This window comes from Electrophorus electricus, chromosome 10 (assembly GCF_013358815.1).
Source record: "Electrophorus electricus isolate fEleEle1 chromosome 10, fEleEle1.pri, whole genome shotgun sequence".
NCBI lineage: Eukaryota > Metazoa > Chordata > Actinopteri > Gymnotiformes > Gymnotidae > Electrophorus > Electrophorus electricus.
In genome coordinates this window covers 2,313,917-2,338,175 of record NC_049544.1, presented here as the reverse complement: position 1 = coordinate 2,338,175, position 24,259 = coordinate 2,313,917, and the positions used below count along the sequence as shown (strand labels likewise).

General features: G+C 38.3%; 1 protein-coding gene across 1 annotated transcript in view; it reads left to right on the top strand.

The window, feature by feature from the left end:
* Positions 1-430: 430 nt before the first annotated feature.
* Positions 431-24,259, top strand: part of LOC113587946 (epidermal growth factor receptor-like) — a 28,253-nt gene continuing 4,424 nt past the window's right edge. The window contains exons 1-19 of the mRNA XM_035530704.1: positions 431-511; positions 726-933; positions 1,251-1,382; positions 3,497-3,565; positions 3,672-3,790; positions 4,159-4,300; positions 5,764-5,880; positions 6,033-6,159; positions 6,249-6,322; positions 6,697-6,787; positions 12,301-12,503; positions 12,818-12,950; positions 14,119-14,209; positions 14,784-14,941; positions 15,079-15,117; positions 16,591-16,732; positions 21,272-21,394; positions 22,627-22,725; positions 23,220-23,405. Coding sequence (XP_035386597.1) covers positions 431-511; positions 726-933; positions 1,251-1,382; positions 3,497-3,565; positions 3,672-3,790; positions 4,159-4,300; positions 5,764-5,880; positions 6,033-6,159; positions 6,249-6,322; positions 6,697-6,787; positions 12,301-12,503; positions 12,818-12,950; positions 14,119-14,209; positions 14,784-14,941; positions 15,079-15,117; positions 16,591-16,732; positions 21,272-21,394; positions 22,627-22,725; positions 23,220-23,405 — 2,334 coding nt within the window. The remainder of the gene's footprint in view (positions 512-725; positions 934-1,250; positions 1,383-3,496; positions 3,566-3,671; positions 3,791-4,158; positions 4,301-5,763; positions 5,881-6,032; positions 6,160-6,248; positions 6,323-6,696; positions 6,788-12,300; positions 12,504-12,817; positions 12,951-14,118; positions 14,210-14,783; positions 14,942-15,078; positions 15,118-16,590; positions 16,733-21,271; positions 21,395-22,626; positions 22,726-23,219; positions 23,406-24,259) is intronic.

Here is a 24,259-nt window from a genome sequence, read left to right as displayed (position 1 = left end):
AATTGTCTGGTCTGGTTCATATTTTAAATTCCACATGCAAGGCTAAACACATAAAAATCTATCTGCAAATTTCTCCTGATGCTGAAATTTCAGTTCATTCAAAAGTGAAATTGTTATGACATTAATTTTTAAAAACAGTGTAAAACTGTGAAAATAGGGTCTGGTTGTCCTTTTTATTTTGTTAGAAATCATATCTTTAACGTGTTCATAGCACAACTGGTCAAAAAAATACAAGTCTTTTACTGTACAAAGGATTTCTGAAGAACATTGGTTGTAATTACCTTATTTTACACTGCTATCCAGATATTATAAAGATGGTGTCATTTTGAGGACAGACGACTTTTTATCTTTTCCAACAGTGTGCCAAGGAACAAAGAATGAGCTAAATCTTCTGGGTGAACCAAATGAGCACTATAAAACTCTGTTGAAGATGTACAGTAACTGCAGTGTGGTGCTGCAAAATCTGGAGATCACTCATATGCAACAGAACCATGACCTCACTTTCCTTAGGGTGTGTCAAAGCTTCACACTTGGGGGGCGAAGAAAAGCATGTTTCAAGCTCCCATACTGTAATGGTAGTGGTACATAGGTGGTTTGATAAATACTTCATTAAAAAAAAATCAGATAAAAAGGGAAAGTAAATTAATAGAATTACACCTTGTTTATACATTTATATGTAGATTGGTAGAATGAGAGAAATGTTCATCACTGTGATTTACTTTCAGAGCATCGAAGAAGTTGGTGGGTATGTCCTCATAGCAGTCAATTATGTGAATGTAATACCCTTGGAAAACCTCCGTCTGATCCGGGGACACACCCTTTATGAAAAAAAATTTGCCCTGACTGTGATTGCCAACTATGACAAAAACAACTCTTCTATTAACCCCGACATCACCGACGGATTGAGGAATCTCCCTCTACGCAGTTTAAGGGGTAAGGCATTGCTATACTGTTAGTGCATGCAGGTGGTATAATTTTACTTTATTGACTATAAATGTTTACCCATCCATCTCACAAACTTAAACTAGCATTATAGCAAAGAAACTGCAAACGCACACATACTCTTCATTCATTTTATGAGAACCATTTATTAATTAGAAATGCCTTGCAAGTGTTGGGAATGATCTGTCATCCAACAAACCTTCAATCAACTGTAGTCAGATACTGGTCAGTGATGAAAAATGTAGGTAATGGGTAGAAAAGAGTCAATTTTTAATGTCAATTGCAATGCCTGTTTTTATCTATCTTAGAGATTATAAAAGGAGGAGTAAAGATTGCCTATAACCGGATGCTTTGCAACATAGAGACGGTTCAATGGCAGGACATTGTGAGTGAGAAGAGAAGCAGTATGCAAATAATATCAGGAGGCACTGACTCTCAATGTAAGTGCATATTTTACTGTATAAAACTAACATTATATATATATATATATATATATATATATATATATATATATAGGGAAAATGGTGTTACTAGATGTTACTTTGAGCAATAGTAAGTGTATCTTATTCCAAATCCTACTACCTACCTAGTCTCGAATTGAACTCCCTTGTCTGGTAGGCTATAGAGGTGGCAAAGTTCATTAAACATGAGCTTTGCTGTTGGAGAGCAGTAGAAGTCTTGATATAAGGTTATGTCCACCTGGTGGAGGAGTTTCTAAAAGTGTTCTTTTCAATGCTCAACAGTATCCCCAGTAGCTCTGATACTTTTCATTGGAATTTGGAGTTCTCTCCAAGAGCTTAACTTGGAAAACAGCGTAGGAAAGTCTGTGTCTTGGACAGACACTCTCTGGGTTCAGATTGAAGAATGACATGGATGCATCTTCCTCAGCAGTGGTGGATCTGGAATGATTTCTTTGTCTATTCCTTATGGCAATTTTCTGTCATGTCTTCTGTGGAACTGAAGAGTCCCCAATGTTTTTTTACACCTACAATGAGCTCCAACACACCCCAACAGTTCCCTTAACACACCGATCCTCTAAACCCCAGGGAATGCTGTTTTGTTTCTTGTAGCTTTCTTTCTAAGCATTTGTATGCATCAGTTAAACATGTCTAGATCTGTTTTGGGTCTAGAGATAAGCTTGACACTTGGCTCAACTTAAAAACAAATGTGACTTTTATGCAGTAGTGCATAAAAGTAGCCAGCCATAAAGCTTCAGTAGCCACTTAATGAAATTAAAAGGTTTGTGTTCATATTTGAAATGCTTTATTACATTGCATTTCTTTCACTGAATGATGTTTACACTTGTGTGGTCAAGAAATGAAAACTGATAGTTCGGTGAAACTGCTTAACATCCTTAACATTTAGTTAGTCCTTGGTGTTGTACTGTGCTAAGATGTCTGCAGTTTGAGGGTTTTTTTCAGCCTTGAAGGCATTTAAGGGTTATTGTGCAGTGAGCAGGAAGGAAAAGGGAGTCATCATGTTAGTGAATGGTAGAATAGAAGAAGAGCACACTGAACCTAGTCCCATAAAAAACAAGGAGAAAACAAACACCCTAGCAAAAGAGAGATACATTTTGAATGGCTTTTATTTGTAGATACCACTGGGTTCTTCCCATGCCATAGGATAAAAGGGTAAGGCTAGGGACTCGCTGACCCAACTTTTGACCGTTGGATGGCATCAGGCAGTTGTAAGGCATCAGTGGCCAACCATTGTTTGCACTCAATGTGGTGTGTTCCAAATCTAGCTGGTCCTCATTAGCACAGCTTTGGTTGATTGTGCATGTTGAACTGGCATTGGCGGTTGGCTGTAAAGGAGAGTTTTCTGATTGGCTGTTCAGCCTAATCATGAAATAATATAGACATAAACTGCATAAGGGTTTTTTGTCACACTGGCTTGATCTAATGAGGCAGTGTGCTAAGCTAACATATTTTAGGTTAGGTTCAGGCAGGCACAGAACAAGCATGTGTGTTCGTCAGCTGTAGTCTGGATGGAGTGTTCGAGTGTAAATACACACAGGCAACAACTGACGACAGAGAACTGACATAAGGCTAGCAAATATAGTATATAAGTGCTATTCCTGAAAACAATTATAAAATATGTTATGTTAACTGTTTAAAACTGACTGTAACATTCATTGATTTTGGAAAGTGAATGAAGTTCTGCTTCTTTACAATACATTGTTGTGCCCAGTCTACTGACATGCATTATGCATTTCATTGTGGTATACAGGTATACAAACTTTGAAAACATAGCACCCACACACACTATAGATGGTAAGTTTACTTGGTTAGCTAGCCAACAATGTTTCAAAAAATTGAAAATAATATAGTGTTCGGTTTTTGATATAGACATTTTGTCAATATGTTGAGCTTTCAAAGCAAAGAGGGTAAGATCTCAGAGAAGCAAGCTGTCCAGAGAGCTTTGTGAAACCCAGAACTTGTTTCATGGTATTTCTATTGACACTTACGCAGTCACAAAGTTTTGAAAAGACATTTCAGCTGACCAATCAAACAGAAAACCTGATCCACTTTATAACTTTCAATATCTTCTTTAGGTACGAAATGTGACACAGCTTGCTATAATGGATCGTGTTGGGCACCAGGACCAGAAAACTGCCAGATCTGTAAATATGATATCCTTCGACAAATAACGATACATTGCATTACTTGGTATACTGTGTACAAAATATTTTTTAAATGATTTCTTTAAATAATAATTATGTCTCTCAGTGACCAGGCTTAACTGTGCAGAGCAATGTACACATAGATGCAAAGGACCTAAGCCCATAGACTGCTGTAATGTACATTGTGCTGTTGGTTGCACTGGACCAAGACCTACAGACTGCCTGGTGAATAACTAATTTCACTTTGCAAATTCCTTTGACTCTAAAAAAGCTGAACAAAACTGATATTTATACTGATATTAAAGTCTAAAATCAATGGATTCTGATAAATTGATATTTTTTAAATGCGTTTGCAATTCAACTAAAGTTTTTCAGTTTTTACATTTTTTTTAATCTGATGCAGTTACATTCTTCAACTATGCTTTCAACTCAACTACAATTTTTCACCTTTTTCAATATGTATTTTTATTATTACCATTTTTAATTAATGTGTTTCAAACAGCTACACTGAATTTATTTTTAAAAAAGCTTGATGCAGAGGTGACAACTTAGGAACAAAAGTTTTCTTCATACTTTCATTGGGTACTGTGAAGGCCTGCAGAGATTTCAGCGATGACGGAATATGCAAAGATGCATGTCCCCGTCTCATGTTATATAATCCAAACACTCACCAGCTTGAAGTAAATCCAGAGGGGAAATTCAGCTTTGGAGCCACCTGCGTAAAAAGCTGCCCTTGTAAGTATTTTGCAAAAAGTTTTAAAGTATTTAAAAAAAAAAAAACACTCCTACATTAATAACCCTTTATAGGCTTGTCATGAGCAGTGGATTTTAGTTCACACTTAATTGTAATACAGATAATTTAAAATAATGTTTAAGTTTTTATATTATTGTAATATAAATCTAATAATAGCATAACAATACACAGGCTACAGTTTATGAAAATTATAAGGTGGGTTTAAATATGCTAAAATTAACCATCAAAGGACTGCCCGGATATCATCAACATCTTAATATCCAAGATGTTATCAAATCAAACCATATTTATTAATAGAGCACCTTAAAAGACAAGTGTCAGCCAAGGTATTTTATAAAATTATCTGTATATATTTACCAATAATGGCCCTAAGTTGTTAGCTATGGTACTGATTGAGTTGAGATGACAAAATATAAAAAATTCAGCCATCCTTAAATGTAGAAAATAAATTGATACATAGCATTTCATTTCCACTAAACAGTTAAAGATAAGATGGAAGGGGATGCTGTCATCTTTTATATAACAGTAATAAGAAATATCATACTTTTGCAAAGTAGATCCGAAGTACAGCATATACAATGAAAATAAAACAGGACCCAAAATGAAGCCCTGCGGTAACCCACAAGTGACAGACACTAAATGAAAGTTGCCAGTTGCCAGTATTAACAGAAAACCTGTTTGTGGTAACAGGCAAACTACTTTAAAACAATACCATTGATGATAGAAAATTACACTGCTTTTTTCATCCATATGCAACTGCCTGAAGGAGACATCAAAAGCATTCTTCTTTTGAGTCCCACATACTTATATTTTACCCTACACTACTGTTTATGTGTAGGTGGCAGGTGGATCACAGAGGCCACTAAATTGGCAGCCATGGAGCGTGACATCGTCAATGACAATAGATTTTCACTCAGGACCAAAGAAATCTTTAATGATCTGCTATTGTTATCTGTGACAGCATAATCATTGTGATGATCAATAATTTCTTTGGGTTTCAAATAGAGTTATGAGGTTAAAGTAACAAATAATGGCTCACCAAAAGTTCCACGTATTTTGTATATACTTGCCTAAGATTACAACCCTAAAATATTCTGTTTTAAATAAATTACTTTTGTTACAGGTATAGTTGTTATTTAAATGAGCTCTATAATATAGTTTATAATCTATAATATAGTTAGTATGTAAAGTGGAATCTTATCATTTCCATCTTTCCAGTAAAGCTACCCCATAACAATACAGCTTTTAGCTATATGTGAGGTTTTTTTCATTTTTATAGATACGGTGAAAGTTTGCTGAACCACTAATTAAATATCTGTAAAAAAAAAAAAAAAATGTCTGTGATTAAATATGCTTGTAGTCTAATGGATTTCTAGCACTGATCAACATTTGGGGGAAATGCTAGAGAATCAGTATTTACTTTGAGCTGTTCTACCTGCTACAGACAACTACATAATGACAGATCATGGGGCTTGTGTCCGCACATGTACTGAAAACACACAAGAAATAGAGGAGAATGGAATTAGAAAATGCAAAAGTTGTAATGGACCGTGTCCAAAAGGTAAATGTCATTTTAACATTTTGTTCCAAATTCTTGACTGCTACATTTTTGTAAATTTTGTAAATGTAAAATGCTTTCAGTTCTTATAATTCGCTTAATAGCTGTCAATGATATGCAAATAGGGTTTAATACGATGAGTGCTCTTTGATTAGTTTGCAATGGACTTGGAATGGGAGAACTTGATGGTGTCATCTCAGTCAATGCAACTAACATCGACACCTTCAAGAACTGCACTAAAATAAATGGACACATCTCAATAATGGTACCTACATTTCATGGGTAAGAAATGTACAGAAGAATGATTTCGTTCTTCATTTAATATTGTTACTGAACATGAACATGGAATTAGCAAAAGTGTTATTTTTCAGTGATCGCTATACAAATACACCTGCAATGGATCCTGAAAAACTGGACTATTTCAAGACAGTGAAGGAAATTACAGGTAAATTTAGTGGGAAATTTAATTGGATGTCCTGTTTTTTGCTCAGTACTTTAAAAATACAGCAGACTTACTTTCAAATAAATGTCCAAATGAATTGCCTCAATTTTAACAATACAAAATTTTACTTATTAAACAAAAACAATACTTTTCACCTTGATAGAAATATATAGTAGATGTACATATACAATACATGTACAGCACCAGTTTAATGACATGAGAATGTGAGTGACCAATAAGTAGTAACTATTTTTTGATACTTTAGTGCTCAGAAGAAGTTGTAAATGCTCCTGTCTACAGGCCAAGGGGAAGAAACTTATTTTGTCTTTGGGCTGAAAATTATTAGATCATTGATCAATGTCTTTCATTTTCCACAGGGTTTCTAGTGATACAGTCTTGGCCAGAAAACCTCAACTCACTGAGTCCATTTGAAAATCTTGAGATCATCAGAGGCAGAACCAAGCTACAGTCAGTTCTTGCTTTAGCCACATCAAATTTTCTGCATTGCAAATATTGCAATGCTTATCAAAACAGAACTGAAATTGTTAAAAATAATTGTTGTGAGTGATTTAATGGTATTCCATTTCTGTTTAATCGTATTGCCTGGGTATATGCCAATAATGTTGCATTTTCATATGTAGTTGACATGCTAATTGGGTAATTCCATAACAAGACATGTTCATTGGGTAATTCTATAACAAAGGATTATCAATGTATTATATGCCAGGTTTTGTTAAGAATTTGTAGAGATGTTTAATTATTGTTCTAAACCTTAAGATCTCCATGAATGAAATTCTTTCTTAATAGCTTGATGCAGAATTCCACAAGCATTTAAAGAATCAGGGAACTTAAAGCTCTGTTTTCTTTCTAATATAAATCCCCTTGTGATATATAATGGGTGTTCAGAAGCTCCTTCCATGCACTCTGTATTTCTGCTTGTCTCTAATTATGAGCAAAAGTCTTAGCCAAATGTACAATATAGTTTGTGTCTTTGAGGTAGTTCTTCTAAGGGCATAAATATTGCTGTGTGGTATAACTGAAATATTGCTTGTAATGTTTGTTCAAATGGATGTAGTTTGTTTTGGAGTAACAGATTGTACACAAACATACATTTTATTTTATAGATCAGACCATCTTACACATGAGTTAAAATGATGAGTTAATTCTGAATATATTAAACCAGGAATTTGATAAGGCTATACAGATGTTATCTACAGGAAAACGCAATGGTAGTCAGTACTAGGCCATGATTTTGCAGTGAAGAGTATTTCTTTTACAGTGTAGTTTTAGTCTTTTTCACCATCCATGGATCTAGCTGTTTGTTTCTAAGTCTATGCTCATTTGAGTATTAGGACTTCACCCAGATGTGTAAACAGTGTAAATGATATGTATGATATAGTTTATCATTATAGAGATATTTTAAATGTCGCTGGGTCTTTGAAAATCTAAATGTAGTGACACTGAGTGGTCCTTTATAGATCAAATGAACACTCAACAGACTGTCAATAACATATCAATGATGTAGCAGTAGTGAAGCATCTAGATGCATTCAGTAGATTAATCAAGAGACTTTTAATTAACTGTGAAAATAAGATCTGTTTATAATCTGATGAATTCAGTTGTTTTTCACTTTGTTTGGAGTGTCCAAGTTCATATCTGTAGACATTCTAACTTGAGATGTCACTGAGCATGTAACACATATAATACATACTATTTTAACATAGTCAAGAAGCTGTTATAGACATGCTGTTGACAACATTCTGTAATTTGATTTTAATTGGATTTTGGTTAGGGTTGGGGTCAGGATTAGGGCCAGGGTGAGGGTTAAGATTAGGTTTTGGGTTGAGGTTAAGGTTTGGGTTAATTGCAGGATTAGGTTTTTGGCTGAGGTAAAGGGTTAGTTGAGTTGGTGTGAGGTCTGATCATTGGTGTCTGACCCTTGACCTGTTCTGCTTGAGTACATTTGACTGCATTTGTATCTAAACTTTGATTCACTCATTCACTCTGTAACAAAGTTACAGATACATTTACATTTACGTTATTTAGCAGACGCTCTTATCCAGAGCAACTTACATAAGTGCTTTGTCATTTACTTATAGAATATATCCAAGTACAGTATAGTAGGTTAGAATTAAACATACCAATGAACTAGAATACTGTAGAATACAGGGATGAATGCTGATACCTAGAAGTGCAAAATACATAAGGTCTATCTTAAACAATGATAAGTGCTATAAACAATAAGTGCTAGAGTTTGTTAAAAAAAAAAAACATAAACAATACCCTACAATAAGTACTAAATTACTCAGTCAATAAGGGAGCAGTGTCAGTTGTCCTTTAAATATTCTTCAAATAGATGGGTCTTCAGTCTGTGTTTGAAGACTGCAAGGGACTCTGCGGTCCGGACAGGAAGTGGGAGTTCATTCCACCATCTTGGAGCCAGGACAGAAAATAGTCTCGATGCTTGTCGTCCATGAGACCTGAAGCAAGTTATTTCAAGCCGAGCCATGCTTGAGGTTTGAAGTACTCGAGGTATGGATCGGGCTTTGACCATTGACCTCATGTATAAAGGGACTGGTACATTTTTGGCTATGTAGGCAAGCATCAAGGTTTTAAATCTGATGTGTGCAGCTACAGGGAGCCAATGAAGGGGGCACAGCAGTGGAGTAACGTGTGAACTTCGGAAGAATGAAGACCAGTCATGCCGCTGCATTCTGGACAAGTTGTAGAGGTTTGATGGCTCTTAGAGGAAGACCAGCAAGTAGCGAGTTGCAGTAGTCTAGCTTTGAGATCACAAGAGACTGCACAAGCACCTGGGTAGCTACCTGCAAAAGAAAGGGTCGAATCATTCATATGTTACAAAGGAGGAATCTGCAAGACTGGGTTAGATTAGAAACATGAGTTGAGAACGACAACTGGTTGTCCAAAGTTATGCCCAGGCTACGGGCAGCTTCAGATGGTGATACCAGGGAGTTCTCAAAGGAAACAGTGAGGTCATGGTAAGGGTTGGGAGTACCTGGGATGAACAGAAGCTCAGTTATACTGGGGTTGAGCTTCAAGTGGTGGGCTGTCATCCATGACGCAATGTCAGCCAAGCATGCCGAGATACGTCTGGAGACCTGCGTGTCAGAGGGTGGAAAAGAAAGAAATAATTGAATGTCATCGGCATAGCAGTGGTAGGAGAAACCATGAGAAGATATTACATCACCAAGAGAACAAGTATACAAAGAGAAGAGGGCCCAATACTGAGCCTTATGGAACACCAGTGGAGAGTCTACACGGTTTGGATGTGGATCCTCTCCATGTCTCCTGATAGGACCGTCCATTCAGATAGGACTGAAACCATCTCCAAGCAGAGCCAGTCACACCAAGCCTGGAAAGAACAGAGAGAAGAATGTTGTGGTTCACTGTGTCAAAGGCTGCTGAAAGGTCTAGAAGAATCAAAACAGATGACTATTTGGCAGCTTTAGTGGCATGAAGTTTCTCAGTCACTGTTATGAGGGCCGTTTCTGTAGAATGTGCCGGTTTATAGCCAGAGTGATTGGGATCATGCAGCTGGTTCTGGGTGAGAAAAAGAGACAATTGATTATAAACTGCTTGTTTGAGAGGAAAGAGAGAAGTGATCCCAGTGTGTAGTTGGTAACACTGGAGCCATCAAGTGTGGCCTTCTTGAAGATTGGTACCACCCTGGCAGTTTTCAATGCAGTAGGCATGTATCCAGAAGATAAGGAGTTGTTGATGATGACAGAGATGAAAGGAAGCAGATCTCTTGCGATAGTCTGGAACAGAGCAGAAGGAATTGGATCCAGCGGACATGTAGTCGGATTGCTGGAAGTCAGGAGTTGAAGAATTTCATCTGTGAATAGAGAGGAGAAAAAGAAGTCAGAGAGTTGGATGTTGGGGAATGCACATTGGTTGGAGGGGTGGGAACAGAGAAAAAGAACTGGTTCATTGCTGCAACCTTCTCCTCAAAGAAGGTGATAAAATCCTCTGGAGTAAGAGATGAGGAAGGAGGGGGAGGGGGAGTATTAAGGAGAGAAGAAAAAATAGTGAAGAGCTGGCGTGGATCAGATGATGATGATTCAAACTTCTCTCTGAAGTAGGATGACTTTGCAGATGTTACTTCCAGTGTGAACTTGGAAAGGAGAGACTTGTATGAGCTAAGGTCTGAATCTACGCGAGATTTCCTCCACCGGCTCTCTGCAGTTCTTAGTTCTCTCCTGTGGCAGCGAAGTGTTTCTGTTAGCCAGGGGGCAGGTGGGGAGAACTTAGCAGGTCTAGAGGAGAGAGGGCACAGAAGATTCATTGATAAGGAGAGTGTAGAAATGAAAGTATTTGTAATGGTATCCAAAGAGAGAGAGGATAGAGAGTCAGGGTGAGGAAGGGTGGACAAAATAATAGAAGTAAGGGAAGAGGGAGTTATGGAGTGCATATTGTGATGGAGGGAGGAGGAACATTTTGGAGAGGATTGAATGGAAAGAGAAGGAAGGGAGAGACAGAAGGATAGAAAGTGATGCTCCGAGAGGTAGAGGGAGGTGACTGCGATGTCCGATGTTGTGGTGGTATGGGTGATAATCAGGTCCAGAACATTGCCTGCTTTGTGAGTCGGAGGAGAGTGGTTGAGGGTGAGGTCAAATGCTGTCAACAGCGGAAGGATGCAGGAGGAATACAGCTTGTCTGATGGAAGGTTGAAGTCACCAAGGAGAACGAGTGGATTTCCCTTAATGGGGAATTGACTCAGAAGGATGTTGAGCTCATCAATGAAGTGATCTAGGGAACGTGGAGGGCAGTAGATGATAATGATAAGAAGTTTGGTGGGGAAAGACACTGTAATGGTATGAAATTCAAAAGAGGAGATGGAAAGTGTAGAGAAGGAAAGTGGAGTGAAACGCCACTCTTCAGACATTAGTAAACCTGTGCCACCACCCCTGCCAAGACGCCTCAGAGAATGGGTGAATGAAAAGGCAGAGGACAGGGCAGCTGGAGTCGCCGAGTTCTCAGGGGTGATCCATGTTTCTGTCAGAGCCAGGAAGTGTAGGAAGTGGAGGGATGCTAATGCTGAGATGAAGTCAGCCTTCTGGACAGCAGATTGGCAGTTCCAGAGCCCTCCTGCCACCACGATATGTGATGGTGTGAAGCGTTGTGAGTCAGTGAGGTTGCTGAGATTGCGACGTCTATGATTGTGTCGAGGAGATCTGTGAGATATGTGGACAGGAATTGTGAAGCACATTTCAGATGCTTGATTTGTGGATGTATGAGATAAAGGATTGAGATAATATGAGAAGATACTTGGCTGAGTTTGTGAAGTCCTGTAGGTGAGATGTAGATGAACTGATTGAGATACTCTGTTTATTTTTTCTATAAAGGACCACTCAAAATAATGTTACCCTAAATGCTATATAGTTCAAATGCCAGAACCTTTTTAGAGTAAACCTTTATCAAATCTAAACATTTTGAACTGTTTTATATGTTGACAAACCCTTGTTTTAAGCTCTTTCGTGCATGCAGTTTTCTCCAGGATTATGAACCCAAGCCAGAATCAAAATTTTGATAGATTTTACCTGATAAAACCAGATTTATATATATATAAAGTTAGGTGAACTAAATTCTGAGCCAAATTAGAGTATAAAATACTTTTTTGTCAAATTTTATGTCTCAGGTGTGTCTCTGCAAAATTAGTATAATGTCAGTTATCTTCAAAATGCTGTCAAAACAACAACCATCTATACCGTTAATATACCTGCCTTTTTGTCCAGAAATGAGATGTTGCATAAATTGGACATATTTCACCTTTCTGGAGATTTTATTTCATGTGTGAACATGGTGATTCTAGCAATATTCTGACAACAGTCTGCAAGTATGATAGGAGAAATCCAACAGTATTGCCAGAAAGTGTTTCATGTGAAAGGGGCTACAATGGGATCTTTTAATGTATATTTTATACTAGGAACATGTTTTTCCTTTTTTTCTCCAAAATATAGGGCCAGAGTTAGTTTTGCCGTCTTGAACATCCCCCATTTAGAATACCTTGGACTGCAGTCTCTGAAGGAGATCAGCGATGGTGATGTGGTCATAAAGAACAACTTTCGGCTATGCTATGTTGATGGCAACCAATGGCAGACACTCTTTAGATCTGACCAACAGAGCATATACATTAAAACCAATAAACCTGCCAGTACATGTGGTAAGGGATAATTGGTGTACTCATTGAAAGTGATCAGTAAGATAAAAAAATAATTGTATTTTATTTATTAAGCAGATTGATGCTATACTGATTAGATTGCTGAAAGTAACCATATTCTCTACAAGGAGGCGTTTAGTAAATTGACCTTTCAGTCAAAATTTATTCAGTTTGAAAGTAAGGTAATTTTACTACAACCGGTCAATGGCCAACATGAATTTAGAATGCATAACATATCAAAATAACAGTGTAAGGGTGTCGTTGCGTGTGGTTTCTATACTAAGTAGTTTCCCTGTGCTATGGTGCTTTCTCACCAGAGTTACAGAATCATACCTGCAATGCAATGTGTACCGAGGAAGGCTGCTGGGGTCCAGGAGCCTCCATGTGCTTCTTCTGCCAGTACGTCAGCCGTAGGGGCCGCTGTGTGAGTGCGTGCAGTCTGCTGGAAGGGTAAGTGCAGCAAAGGCCAATGTTTTGGTCTCTAAAAGAGGGTGCTACTGTTAACTTTTTATCAAGGTATCACTATGGATACACCTGCTTGCCTGGTCTTCACCTGCTTCAATATGCCAGTCCTAATTGTCATGACACATTGACATTTTGTCCAGTATTGGTAAGGAATTTTAAATTCTTTTAATTGTCTACAAAGTCTACAAAGGTTTTGAAATAAGGTGGAGATATGGCTAGAAGGGAAGGAAATAATTATTATTTTAGGAACATAACTAGCTTTCTATACTTCCTTTCCAAGAATTGATGGGAAAGCTCTCCTAGGAAGGGATGGTGTAACAACTGTGGGAGGTCTGTCAGAACTTGTCTGAACTGCATAGTGTTTTTGTCTTCAGACTGGGAGAGTTGGAGGGAAGAGTTGTTTGCATCCCATGCTAGCATAGGGGTTTGATCAAATGTCATTGATTCAGGGTCTGCAAACACAGTAGGAGCACACAGACATGGAAGGACTTCAACTCTCCTATGAATCAGAATCCAGAGTCTTCTGTTCTGGTTGAGAACAGGAAAGAACACAATTACCTTCAAACCACCTAGCACTACAAGACATGGCAGATCTACCATATTTTTCTACCAGCAAAGTGCTGGCACTTGTGCCAGAGCTAGTACTGGTTCCCAGGAATTAGTGAACCTTACATAAACAGACTTGCAATCCCACCTGTTTGAGAGCTGAACGATTACTTATCTGATGTGGTGTGTTCCTTAGCCTGAAAACAGTATGGATCATAACTTTTGAATAAAGCACTGTCTAAAATGGGAAAGAGGAAAGTAAAGGTTTTTAATAGACTGCCTAGCAGGCATTTTAGCTCACTGATTTGCGTGCATTTGTGAGGAGTGGCTGAATTCTATACGATCAACAGCAAATGTGCAAGAACAGATCAGTTTTTCAGTCTGTATTGTATAGCCTACTAGTGATATAACCATGGTAACTGCAAATATAACTTTTCATTAGTTCAGTTGCCACTGAGGGTTAAGGGTCTTGTTCAGGGCCCATCAGTGGCTACATGGCAGTGGTGGGGCTTGAACCAGCTGTAATTTATTGTCTGTAATGTATTTGTTTTTCTTTTGGGATTAATAATTTCCTGTTTTTATAATCAAGTTTTGTTTATTTGTACAGAACACCTCGTGAGTTCATGTCCAACAACATGTGTTTTGATTGTGACCAAGAGTGCAAGATCCTCAATGGAACCCCAAGTTGTTATGGACCAGTATGTGAATGTTTTTAATTCATGGCATTTAGGAACTTATGATGGGTTAAAGATTTGAAAATTGTCATTGCACAAGTTCCTGTTCAAGAAATGAACCACTAGTATTTTGTGAATTATTAATAGGTATTTTAATGTAATAACCCCCCCAAAACTGAAGCAGCTTCCTTTGTTACAGGATCAACTTCTGCAACACAGTTTGCCATTACATAATCAAACGTCACTAACAGAATAAGGTTTCCTTCTAAAGCCATGTTTGTTGGCAGGGGAGAAGACTGAAGATACAAATGTTCAGTTCTTTATCCACTGTCTTGATCAGTGTCACCTTAAATTGGGATTTGTTCCCCAGCTGTTGTATCACTACATTATAGACAGTATTAGATATTATAAATGTATAAAATCATTTTGAAATCGTGAAATTATGCTACATGGAAGTCTGTGGGTGGTTCTTATAGCACCATTTGTTTGAAAACCATGGTAAACCCATTTTAATCTACTCTGCAAATAATCCAGTAGATGATATGCAGCAACGTTATTTTCTTCCTTTTCCTCCCTTTTTCTCCCCCACAATCCTCAGGGAGCTGATCAGTGTACCGAATGTGCCCACTTTAAAGACAGATTCACCTGTGTTCCCAGCTGTGCCCAACGTGTACATGGCTTCAATAACACACTCATCTGGACTTACACTGACAAGAATAGACAATGTCAGCGTTGTCATCCAGACTGCATTCAAGGGTAAGAAAGTATATACAGTGACACAGAAGTCTACCCTAATTTATTGGAGTGCACACAGTATCTTTGAAACAGTTATCATTAGACTTTCTATATTGATTTATAAACTATTGATGGTAACACTGAGTCTCTCCATTTAGGTGTAGTGGGCCTGGACTGAAGGCATGTCATACACAAAGGTACATGAATCTCAGTAGTAGTGCATGCTGATCACCAAGGAGAAGTCCAAATTACATGGATGTTTAGGCATTAAATTAAATTGTTTCTGAGAATTTCTGAGAACGTGTCACATAAGTTTTCATAATCACAACCATTAGCCTATCTTTAGCATTAATGGTCAGTTCTAATAAGAGTCACTTTACATGAAATACTGCAATGTAATTGCAAAGCATGCTATATAATAATAACCACTAAAAAAATTTAATTCTAAAAAACTTCAGAGAACCTTACAAAATTAAATCAATGTGCAGTCATACGAGCAACCTCTTTTCCAAGGGCTTGGAATACTGCCCATCCAAAATTGCTGTTTTAAAACAGCAATTAACCGTTTTATAAAATTGTATAAAATGAGATGAACATGACTATTTTGCAGTACAGGTACTTGATGTAAGGTAGTGCTCTAGAAAATATCTCCCCTTAACTTCAACATTAGAATAATTATCAACCTTAAACTGCTTACAATTCCAAACTTGGCAACAAACCCGAAAGTGAATAATCTTCCTCTTTCTTTGAATATATGAGGAAATACAATAGTACAATACCATACAATACAATACATTGTAATGGGTTAATAAACCTTCCAGCAGCACTGTGTAAGTTAAGGGTATGGTAAAGGATATGTGGTGGGTTGAACTTGCAATATAGAGCAATTGAGAGGCAGACAGAAACACTGAGCATAGTGAGTATAGCTGAGTATAGCGACCTTTATTATGGGCAAATACAGAATCATGGCCATTAATACAGTCCATAGTGAAGGAGCCAGGAAATCCACAGAGATATGACCAGAGTACATAAAGATGAGTGTTACGACCCCATCTAGGCTGTGAGGCCGCAACAAGGGAAAAAAAGTACAAATGGCTAATGGAATGGAAGTTGTGAAAAAAGTGAGCAGCAACAAAACAAACAGAAGCACAAATTTTTCAGTGTGTTTTACAAACAATCATACTGGTGCAAATATCTTCAGGAGTGACCCAAGCCAAAATAACTAACATGAGAACACAAAAAGGCTAGTACAAAAGCAGCAAACAAAATGACATGAATGCTGAAGACAATAACCAGCAATAAACAAACCGAAGCACAGGGTTGAAATACTAAGGCTAACTAGATAACAAGGAACAGCTGAAACTAAAAAGGTGGGGGGACAAAACGAGGGAACAGAGTCGAAACAAACTCACGAGAAGGTAGCAGAGGGGAAGCGTGACAGTACTTTATTATTTATCACTGTGTTATAGTGATTATGGTTATTTCCCAAAGCACTGCAGCAGAAATGCAAAGGTCAGCTCATCATGTGTATTTATGCTTAGCCTTATGTTTATTGACTGTATTTTCTTTGGTCCATGTTTACAAATTCATGGGTTTGTGTCAGTTTGTGGCAGCTTTATTCCTTTTGCTTATGTTCAACTTCATGTTGATATAAGATGTCTCTTCTTCAGCTCCCATGTGTCCCTGGCTGCATTAGGCATAGTAGGTGGGCTCCTTCTTATGGTGTTGCTTGTCCTTTCCATCTTCATCCTGTTGCACCGAAGACGCATCCGTAAAAAGAGGGCACTGCGTCGCCTACTGCAGGAGAGAGAGGTACTATATGGTGATGATGGTAATGGGATGGGGATGATGATGATGATGATGACCATGATAATGCAGAAATGAGACGTTATAGGTAAAGATCATTGATTGATTTATTATGCATAATTTAATACTCTAATAATACACACAAGTGGTATGTACCACCAAGTCTGTCTTACATTTAAATACATGGATTTTTGTTTTGAGGTTGTAATTAGCTTGATACAGATCCTTTCGGTTTATACTGACCTACAGTATAGTAAATGCATTTGAGCACAATGTTGGAATACTGCAGCATATTTGAGAAATGTAAAGGTATTCATTCTTTTAATGTCTGACAAATCTTTTCTGAATGGTGATTTACTATTCAGCTTGGCAATGACATAAAACCCACTGCCAAGGCCACCAGGAAGTTTAGCAAAGTTTACCTGTACAGGGACCTTTCTCAAACTAAAGTCATATTTAAGAGAGATATGATGCTGTACCTTGAGCTAAAGCAAGAGAGTTGATGCAGAGAGAGATGTTGCTGACTGGTAATAGTAGAGTATTTTGGCTGAGGAAAGAAGTAGGCCAGTGTTGTGGCAAAATTGGAGTGCTAACCCTTCGTAATCAATCTGGAGTTGACTGGCCTCTTCTGTTCCTTACAGAGAATGTAAATGAGTGGCTACATTTTTTGCTTCTTGTTCTGTTTCCTATCTTTTTGCACTATTCTGACACTGTTATTTTGGGCTTTCGCACCTTGCAGTCCTGTGTACTGTGCTTCCATATAGTTTTTCTTCATTTAGGGCATTTAGCAGATGCTCTTATCCAGAGCGACTTACAAAGGTGCTTTGTCATTTACTCATAGAACACATCCTAGCCAGTACAGTAGGTTAGAGTTCAATATACCAATGATGTAGAATACTGTAGAAATACAGTGATTGCTGCTGATGCCTAGAAGTAGAAAATACATAAGGTCTATCTTAAACGTTGATAAATGCAATAAACAAGTGCTAGAGTTTGTTAGGCAACATCAGTGTAATAAAAAAAATACTCTAAAATAAGTACTAATTTGGTTATTCAATATAGGAGCAGGGTCAGTTGTTATTTAAATATTCCACGAATAGATGAGTCTTCAGTCTGCGTTTGAAGACTGCAAGGGACTCTGCTTAGCAAGAGACAGCAAGTGGAAGTTTATTCCACCATCTTGGAGCCAGGATAAAAAAATAGTCTCAATGCTTGTCTTCCATAAGTCTTGAAGCATGGTATTTCAAGCCAAGCCGTACTTGAGGTTCGAAATACTCAAGGTATGGATCGGGCTTTGACCATTGCCATCATGTACAGAGGGGCTGATACATTTTTGGCTTTGTAGGCAAGCATCAAGGTTTTATATCTGATATGTGCAGCTACTGGAAGCCAATGAAGGGAGCGCAGCAGCGGAGCAACGTGTGAACTTTGAAAGATTGAAGACCAGTCATGCTGTGAGAGAAAGGGCTGAATCCTTCGTATGTTACAAAGGAGAAACCTGCAAGACTGAGTTAGATTTGAAACATAAGTTGAGAACGACAACTGGTTATCCAAAGTTATGCCCAGGCTACAGGCAGCTCTGAATGGTGATACCAGGGAGTTCTTTAAGGAAACTGATAAGGGTTGGGAGTACCTGGAAAGTACAGAAGCTTGGTTTTACCAGGGATAAGCTTCAAGTGGTGGGCTGTCATCCATGATGCAATGTCAGCCAAGCATGCTGAGCCTAATACTGAGCCGTGTGGAACACCAGTGGAGAGTCTACATCATTTGGATGTGAATCCTCTCCATGTCACCTGATAGGACTGAAACCATTTCCATGCAGAGCCAGTCACACCAAGCCTGGAGAGAACAGAGAGAAGAATGTTGTGGCTCACTCTGTCAAAGTCTGCGATAAGGTCTAGAAGAATTCAAACAGATGACACTTTGACAGCTTTAGCAGCATGAAGTTTCTCCATCACTGCTATGGTTTTACTGTTTCTGTTGAATCTGCTGGTTTGTAGCCAGACTGATTGGGATCACGCAGCTGGTTCTGGGTGAAGAAAAGAGTCAATTGATTGTAAACTGCTCGCTTGAGGGCTTTTGAGAGGAAAGAGAGAAGTGATACTGGTCTGTAGTTGGTAACGTTGGAGCCGTCAAGTGTGGCCTTGAGGATTGGTACCATCCTGGAGGTTTTGAATGCAGTTGCTATGTATACAGAAGATAAGGAATTGTTGTTGATAAAGATGAAAGGAATCAGATCTCTTGAGATTATCTGGAATAGAGTGGAAGGAATTTGATCCAGCGGACATGTAGTCGGATTGCTGGAAGTCAGTAGTTGAAGAATTTCATCTGAGGAGACAGGAGAAAAAGAAGTCAGTTGAAAGTTGGGGAATGCACACTGGTTGGTAGAGTGGGAACAGAGGAAAAGGACTGGTGGATTGCTGCAACCTTCTCCTCAAAGAAGGTAAATCCTCAGGAGTAAGAGATGAGGAGAGGAGTGGGAGAGGAGGATTAAAGAGAGAAGAAAAGTATTGAAGAGCTTGTGTGGATCAGATGCTGATGATTCAAATTTTCCTCTGTAGCAAGATGATTTTGAAGATGTTAGTTCCAGTGAGAACTTGAAAAGGAGAGACTGGTATGAGCTGAAGTCTGAATCTACGTGAGATTTACTCCACCAACTCTCTGCAGTCCTTAGATCTCTATTGTGGCAGCGTAGTGTTTCTGTTAGCCAGGGAGAAGGTGGGGAGGACTTTGCAGGTCTAGAGGAGAGAGGGCACAGAAGATTCATTGATGATGAGAGTGTAAAAATAAAAGAATTTGTAACTGTATCCAAAGAGAAAGAAGACAGAGTCAGCGTGAGGAAGGGTGGACAAAATAATAGAAGGGAAGAGGGAGTTATGGAGTGCAGATTGCGATGGAAGGAGGAACACGTTGGGGAGGAGTGGATGGAAAGAGAAGGAAGGGACAGAGAAGGATAGAAAGTGATGGTTTCAGAGGTGGAGGGGGGTGACTACGATGTGCGAAGTTGTGGAGGTCCAGGTGAAGATCAGGTCCAGAGCATTGCTCGCTTTATGAGTCGGAAGAGAGTGGTTAATGGTGAGGTCAAATGCTGTCAACAGTGGAAGGATGCAGGAAGAATGCAGCTTGTCTGATGATAGGTTGAAGTCTCCAAGGAGAATGAGTGGATTTCCTTCAATGGGAAATTGACTCAGGAGGATGTCGAGCTCATCAATGAAGTGATCTAGGGAACCTGGAGGGCGGTAGATGACAATGATAAGAGGTTTGGTGGGGAAAGACACTGTAATGGAATGAAATTCAAAAGAGGAGATGAAAAGCGTAGAGAAGGAAAGTGGAGTGAAACGCCACTCTGGAGACATTAGTAAACCTGTGCCACCATCCCTGCCGAGACGCCTCGGAGAATGGGTGAATGAAAAGGCAGAGGACAGGGAAGCTGGAGTCACTGAGTTCTCAGGGGTGATCCATGTTTCTGTCAGAGCCAGGAAGTGTAGGGAGTGGAGGGATGCCAGTGCTGAGATGAAGTCAGCCTTCTGGACCGCAGGTTGGCAATTCCAGAGCCCTCCTGCCACCACGATCAGTGATGGTGCCAAACATGAGTAAATGAGGTTGCTGAGATTACGACATCTATGACGATAGCGTCAAGGAGATCTGTGGGATATGTAGACAGGAATTATAAAACACATTTCAAATGCATAGTTTGTGGATGCATGAGATAAAAGATTGAGATAATATGAGAAGATACTTAGATGAGTTTGTGAAGTCCTATAGGTGAGATGTAGATGAACTGATTGAAAGCAGAACAAAGCCTTCTTCTGTAGCGGAGTCGTCCTAATTTAAATCAGTTCAATAATTGCTGAGCCCACCCCTCAATTCCCACTTAAGGCCAAGGCAAAATTAGCCCAGCAGTGAGTAATTACAGCTAACAAGCAATTAACAACTGGGTTCAGACAAGAAGTCTTGAATGTAACAGAATCTAAGGCAAAAGTAAGTAATCTCAGAGCCTACCTTAACCAACCAGAGTATAATCAAAGTTTTTGTGTTGCATAGTGGACCGGAGAGCATTGCAGTGCATACTAATGATATGGAGGAATGACAGTAAAGCCTAAACTAAGCTATTTGTGGCTCTGCGTACCTACAAGAGAAAACCCTCTGACTAATGTTTTGACTAATAGTTGCACAGTCTTTATCAAAGTACTTTGCTATTCCCATATTTGATTTTCACTGATTGCACTGTAATATAATGGTTTACAACTGCTAGCACACTTAACAAACAACTGTTAACAGAGTGTCCAACAATTGCTACAATGCACTTGCATTATAGCCCATTACCAAGTGTTATTTTCATGAGATATAAGAGCAAACGTGGTGTGAACATTCCACCATCCTAAACCTCCTTATTCAGGGTAAAATAGCACCCCTGTTCTCCCACCTTACAGTACTCAGAAACTCTGGTTCTTCCTCAGCTATGAAACATGCTCCCTTCTTAGCATTTCGTTTTTGAGTAAAACTAATGTTAATCACGTTCTGCTATATTGACTGACCCTACAGCTGGTGGAACCTTTGACTCCAAGTGGCAAGGCACCAAATCAGGCCCTCCTTCGTATCCTCAAAGAGTCGGAGTTTACGAAAGTCAAAGTTCTGGGATCTGGGGCCTTTGGCACTGTCTTTAAGGTAAAACTCAAAGGAAAAGGAAAAGTAAGAAAAAAATAAGATATTAAGTGTCCAGAATATTATTATCATCACACAGCTTTATAGCATTGATGTGACACTGAATTTTGTTGCTTTTGTGCCCCATCACATGAAGATTTGATGAATTTCTTATAAACGTACAGTGGTGATATGTCAGATTATGGCAGATATTATGTCAGTGGATGATCCCTCTGATCTGTTTCAGGCTTTTGCTGCAGGTGATCAGCTCCTAATTTGTTTTATTGTTGTCTTATTGTATGTGTACTTGTAGTTAGAATTTAAGTCAGCATGCTTCAGTAACTTTTTGTCAGTTTTATTAAAATATGAACTTGATGATCACAAAATTAGCTGAGTGAAGCTTGTGCCAAAGCAAGTGAAGGGAAAACATAAATATAAATTGTTCAATGGTAAGTACTTAGAGAAGACCTTTGTGTACAGACAGCAATAACTATGCAGACACCATCTGTGTTAAAATTAACCCTGCAAATAAAGTACTGCAGAAGTATGTAAAAGGCCATAATACTAGTGCTTAACTTTGTTGATACTCCAGTGGTTTGTGATTCACTTATGGGCCCTGATGAAAATGTTGTACTCAGTGGCACAAAGGAAAGCCTAAACACCTTGACTAATTCAGGATATTGATTAATGTATAGTAAGTTAATGTTCCATTTTTGCTTTAGTACATGTACCAGTAATTTAAAAAAACACACACACACAAAGAAAGAAAGTATCAATATCTTGTGGTCAGGAAAGGGTCTACATTTATAACATCAACTTTGCAACCATAATAATTTCATGGTGTACCGTTGTCTTAATATTACCAGAGATCAGAAACATAGTAAAGTGCTTCTGGCAAAGACATGTACAGCAGTACAGTGAGGGCTTCATTATGCTGAATGATGTATGATCCAGTAAAATACATAGTTATGCTATACTGTGTCTACTAAGGCCTAATAAAACTACTCTGTTTACAAATACGATTGGGGGAAAAGAAACCTTTTTAAAATACCATTATATTTTTAAAAATAGTTTTCAGTATTTTATGAAGTCATAAGACTTGTTTAAACTTTAAAACTAGCCTGACCTTGAGCAAACATTATCCAAGCTTGTTAAAACATTAGCCTGCTTTATTAACATTAGCCTGGTTTATAGCTTGCTTTGTGGAATACCTGCAATGAAAACAAACAAAAAAAAAAACTTTTTTTCCTGCTCAGGGCTTGTGGATTCCGGAGGGGCAGGATGTAAAGATTCCTGTAGCTATTAAAGTTCTGAGAGAAGTCACTTCTCCGAAAGCTAACAAGGATATTTTGGATGTGGGTATTGTGTCTCATTTAAATCATATAAAACTTGAGTACTGTTCAGATGGGATTAGATTTACACATAGAAGTGTGGTATTTTACTAGAGTACTTCTTTTTCTTTTCTTTTTTTTATTAGTAGTAGTAATAGTAGTAGTAGTAGCAGTAGTAGTAGTAATTTATAAAGTTATTTTACCTTGTGCAAATCATATACTAGGCAGACCTGTTTTGGTACCATTCACTTCATTACTTCACAGACATTCATCTGGAAATCTTATTCTGTCTGAATGGTACTTCAGCTACAAATTAAATAATACTGCTAAAATCATTCTAACAGACATAGAGAGAGAATTAAAACAATTCACCTTTTGAGTATTTAATAGTGATTGTCATTTTTATAAAGTAATGTAACAGCTATCTTTACAGATAGGCCTATATATCAAGATGCAAATAATGTCTGTACATATTTTATGTGTTTATTCACATAATTAATATCTTATAATCTCCCTAGGAAGCCTACGTTATGGCTAGTGTGGACCATCCACATGTATGTCGTCTGTTGGGAATATGCCTAACATCTACAGTACAACTTATAACCCAGATTATGCCTTTTGGGTGCCTACTGGATTATGTCAGAGAAAATAAAAACAATATTGGTTCACAGACTTTACTCAACTGGTGTGTACAGATTGCCAAGGTAAGTTTGTAATTGTGCAGACATAAATGTAATAGGGTAAAATGAATGGGCATTAAATCTACCAATCCAAATAGAGTTGGTGCATAATATTTCGGCCTCACCCTGACTTTATTGAACACATTGGCCTTCCTACGAGGATGTAGACTGACTCTGATTCATACAGAACCTCTAATGTATGTGGAGACTTAGGCAGATGTGCTGATGGAAGGCTATGGTGGAAGTTTTATTTCAGACCACAGAATGTGTGGATCATGTTCCAAGGATCTTCCAAGGATGGAAGATTGACATGGTTAACTGGTGGCATACATCAGTATGTTCATAGTGGTTGTTGATAGATGCTGTGATGGGGAGAGTTTTTTCCGGGATCTCCCTGAACCCAGCAGACATTCAACTGGAAATATTATCAACAATTACATTTTTATTTTCTGAATACATTATAGTGATCATATTCATCAATATACTTATTCAGCAATAAGTCAGGTATGACATTACTAGGTAGAGAGAAGCATCCTGAACTGTGGCGTGGTGGCAGCAGCTCTACCATTAATTACCTCTTTTCTGTGAAAGATACACATACAATGATCTCATACCACAATTTGGCTAAGACTGTGGGCTTGGAATAACCTTAGCATAGCAGCTACCTGTCAGTTATAAGATGTGCATTGAGATGCCTCAATGTATGCGAAAGCATTGACAACAATTTTACTACAGTGGTTAAGGTAGTTGACTTTTAATCGGAAGGTTGCTGGTTCACGCCCCACCACTGCCAGGTTGCTGCTGTTGGGCCCCTGAGTAAGACCCTTAACCCTCAAGTTGTACTCAGTCATAATTGTAAGTCGCTTTGGATAAAATTG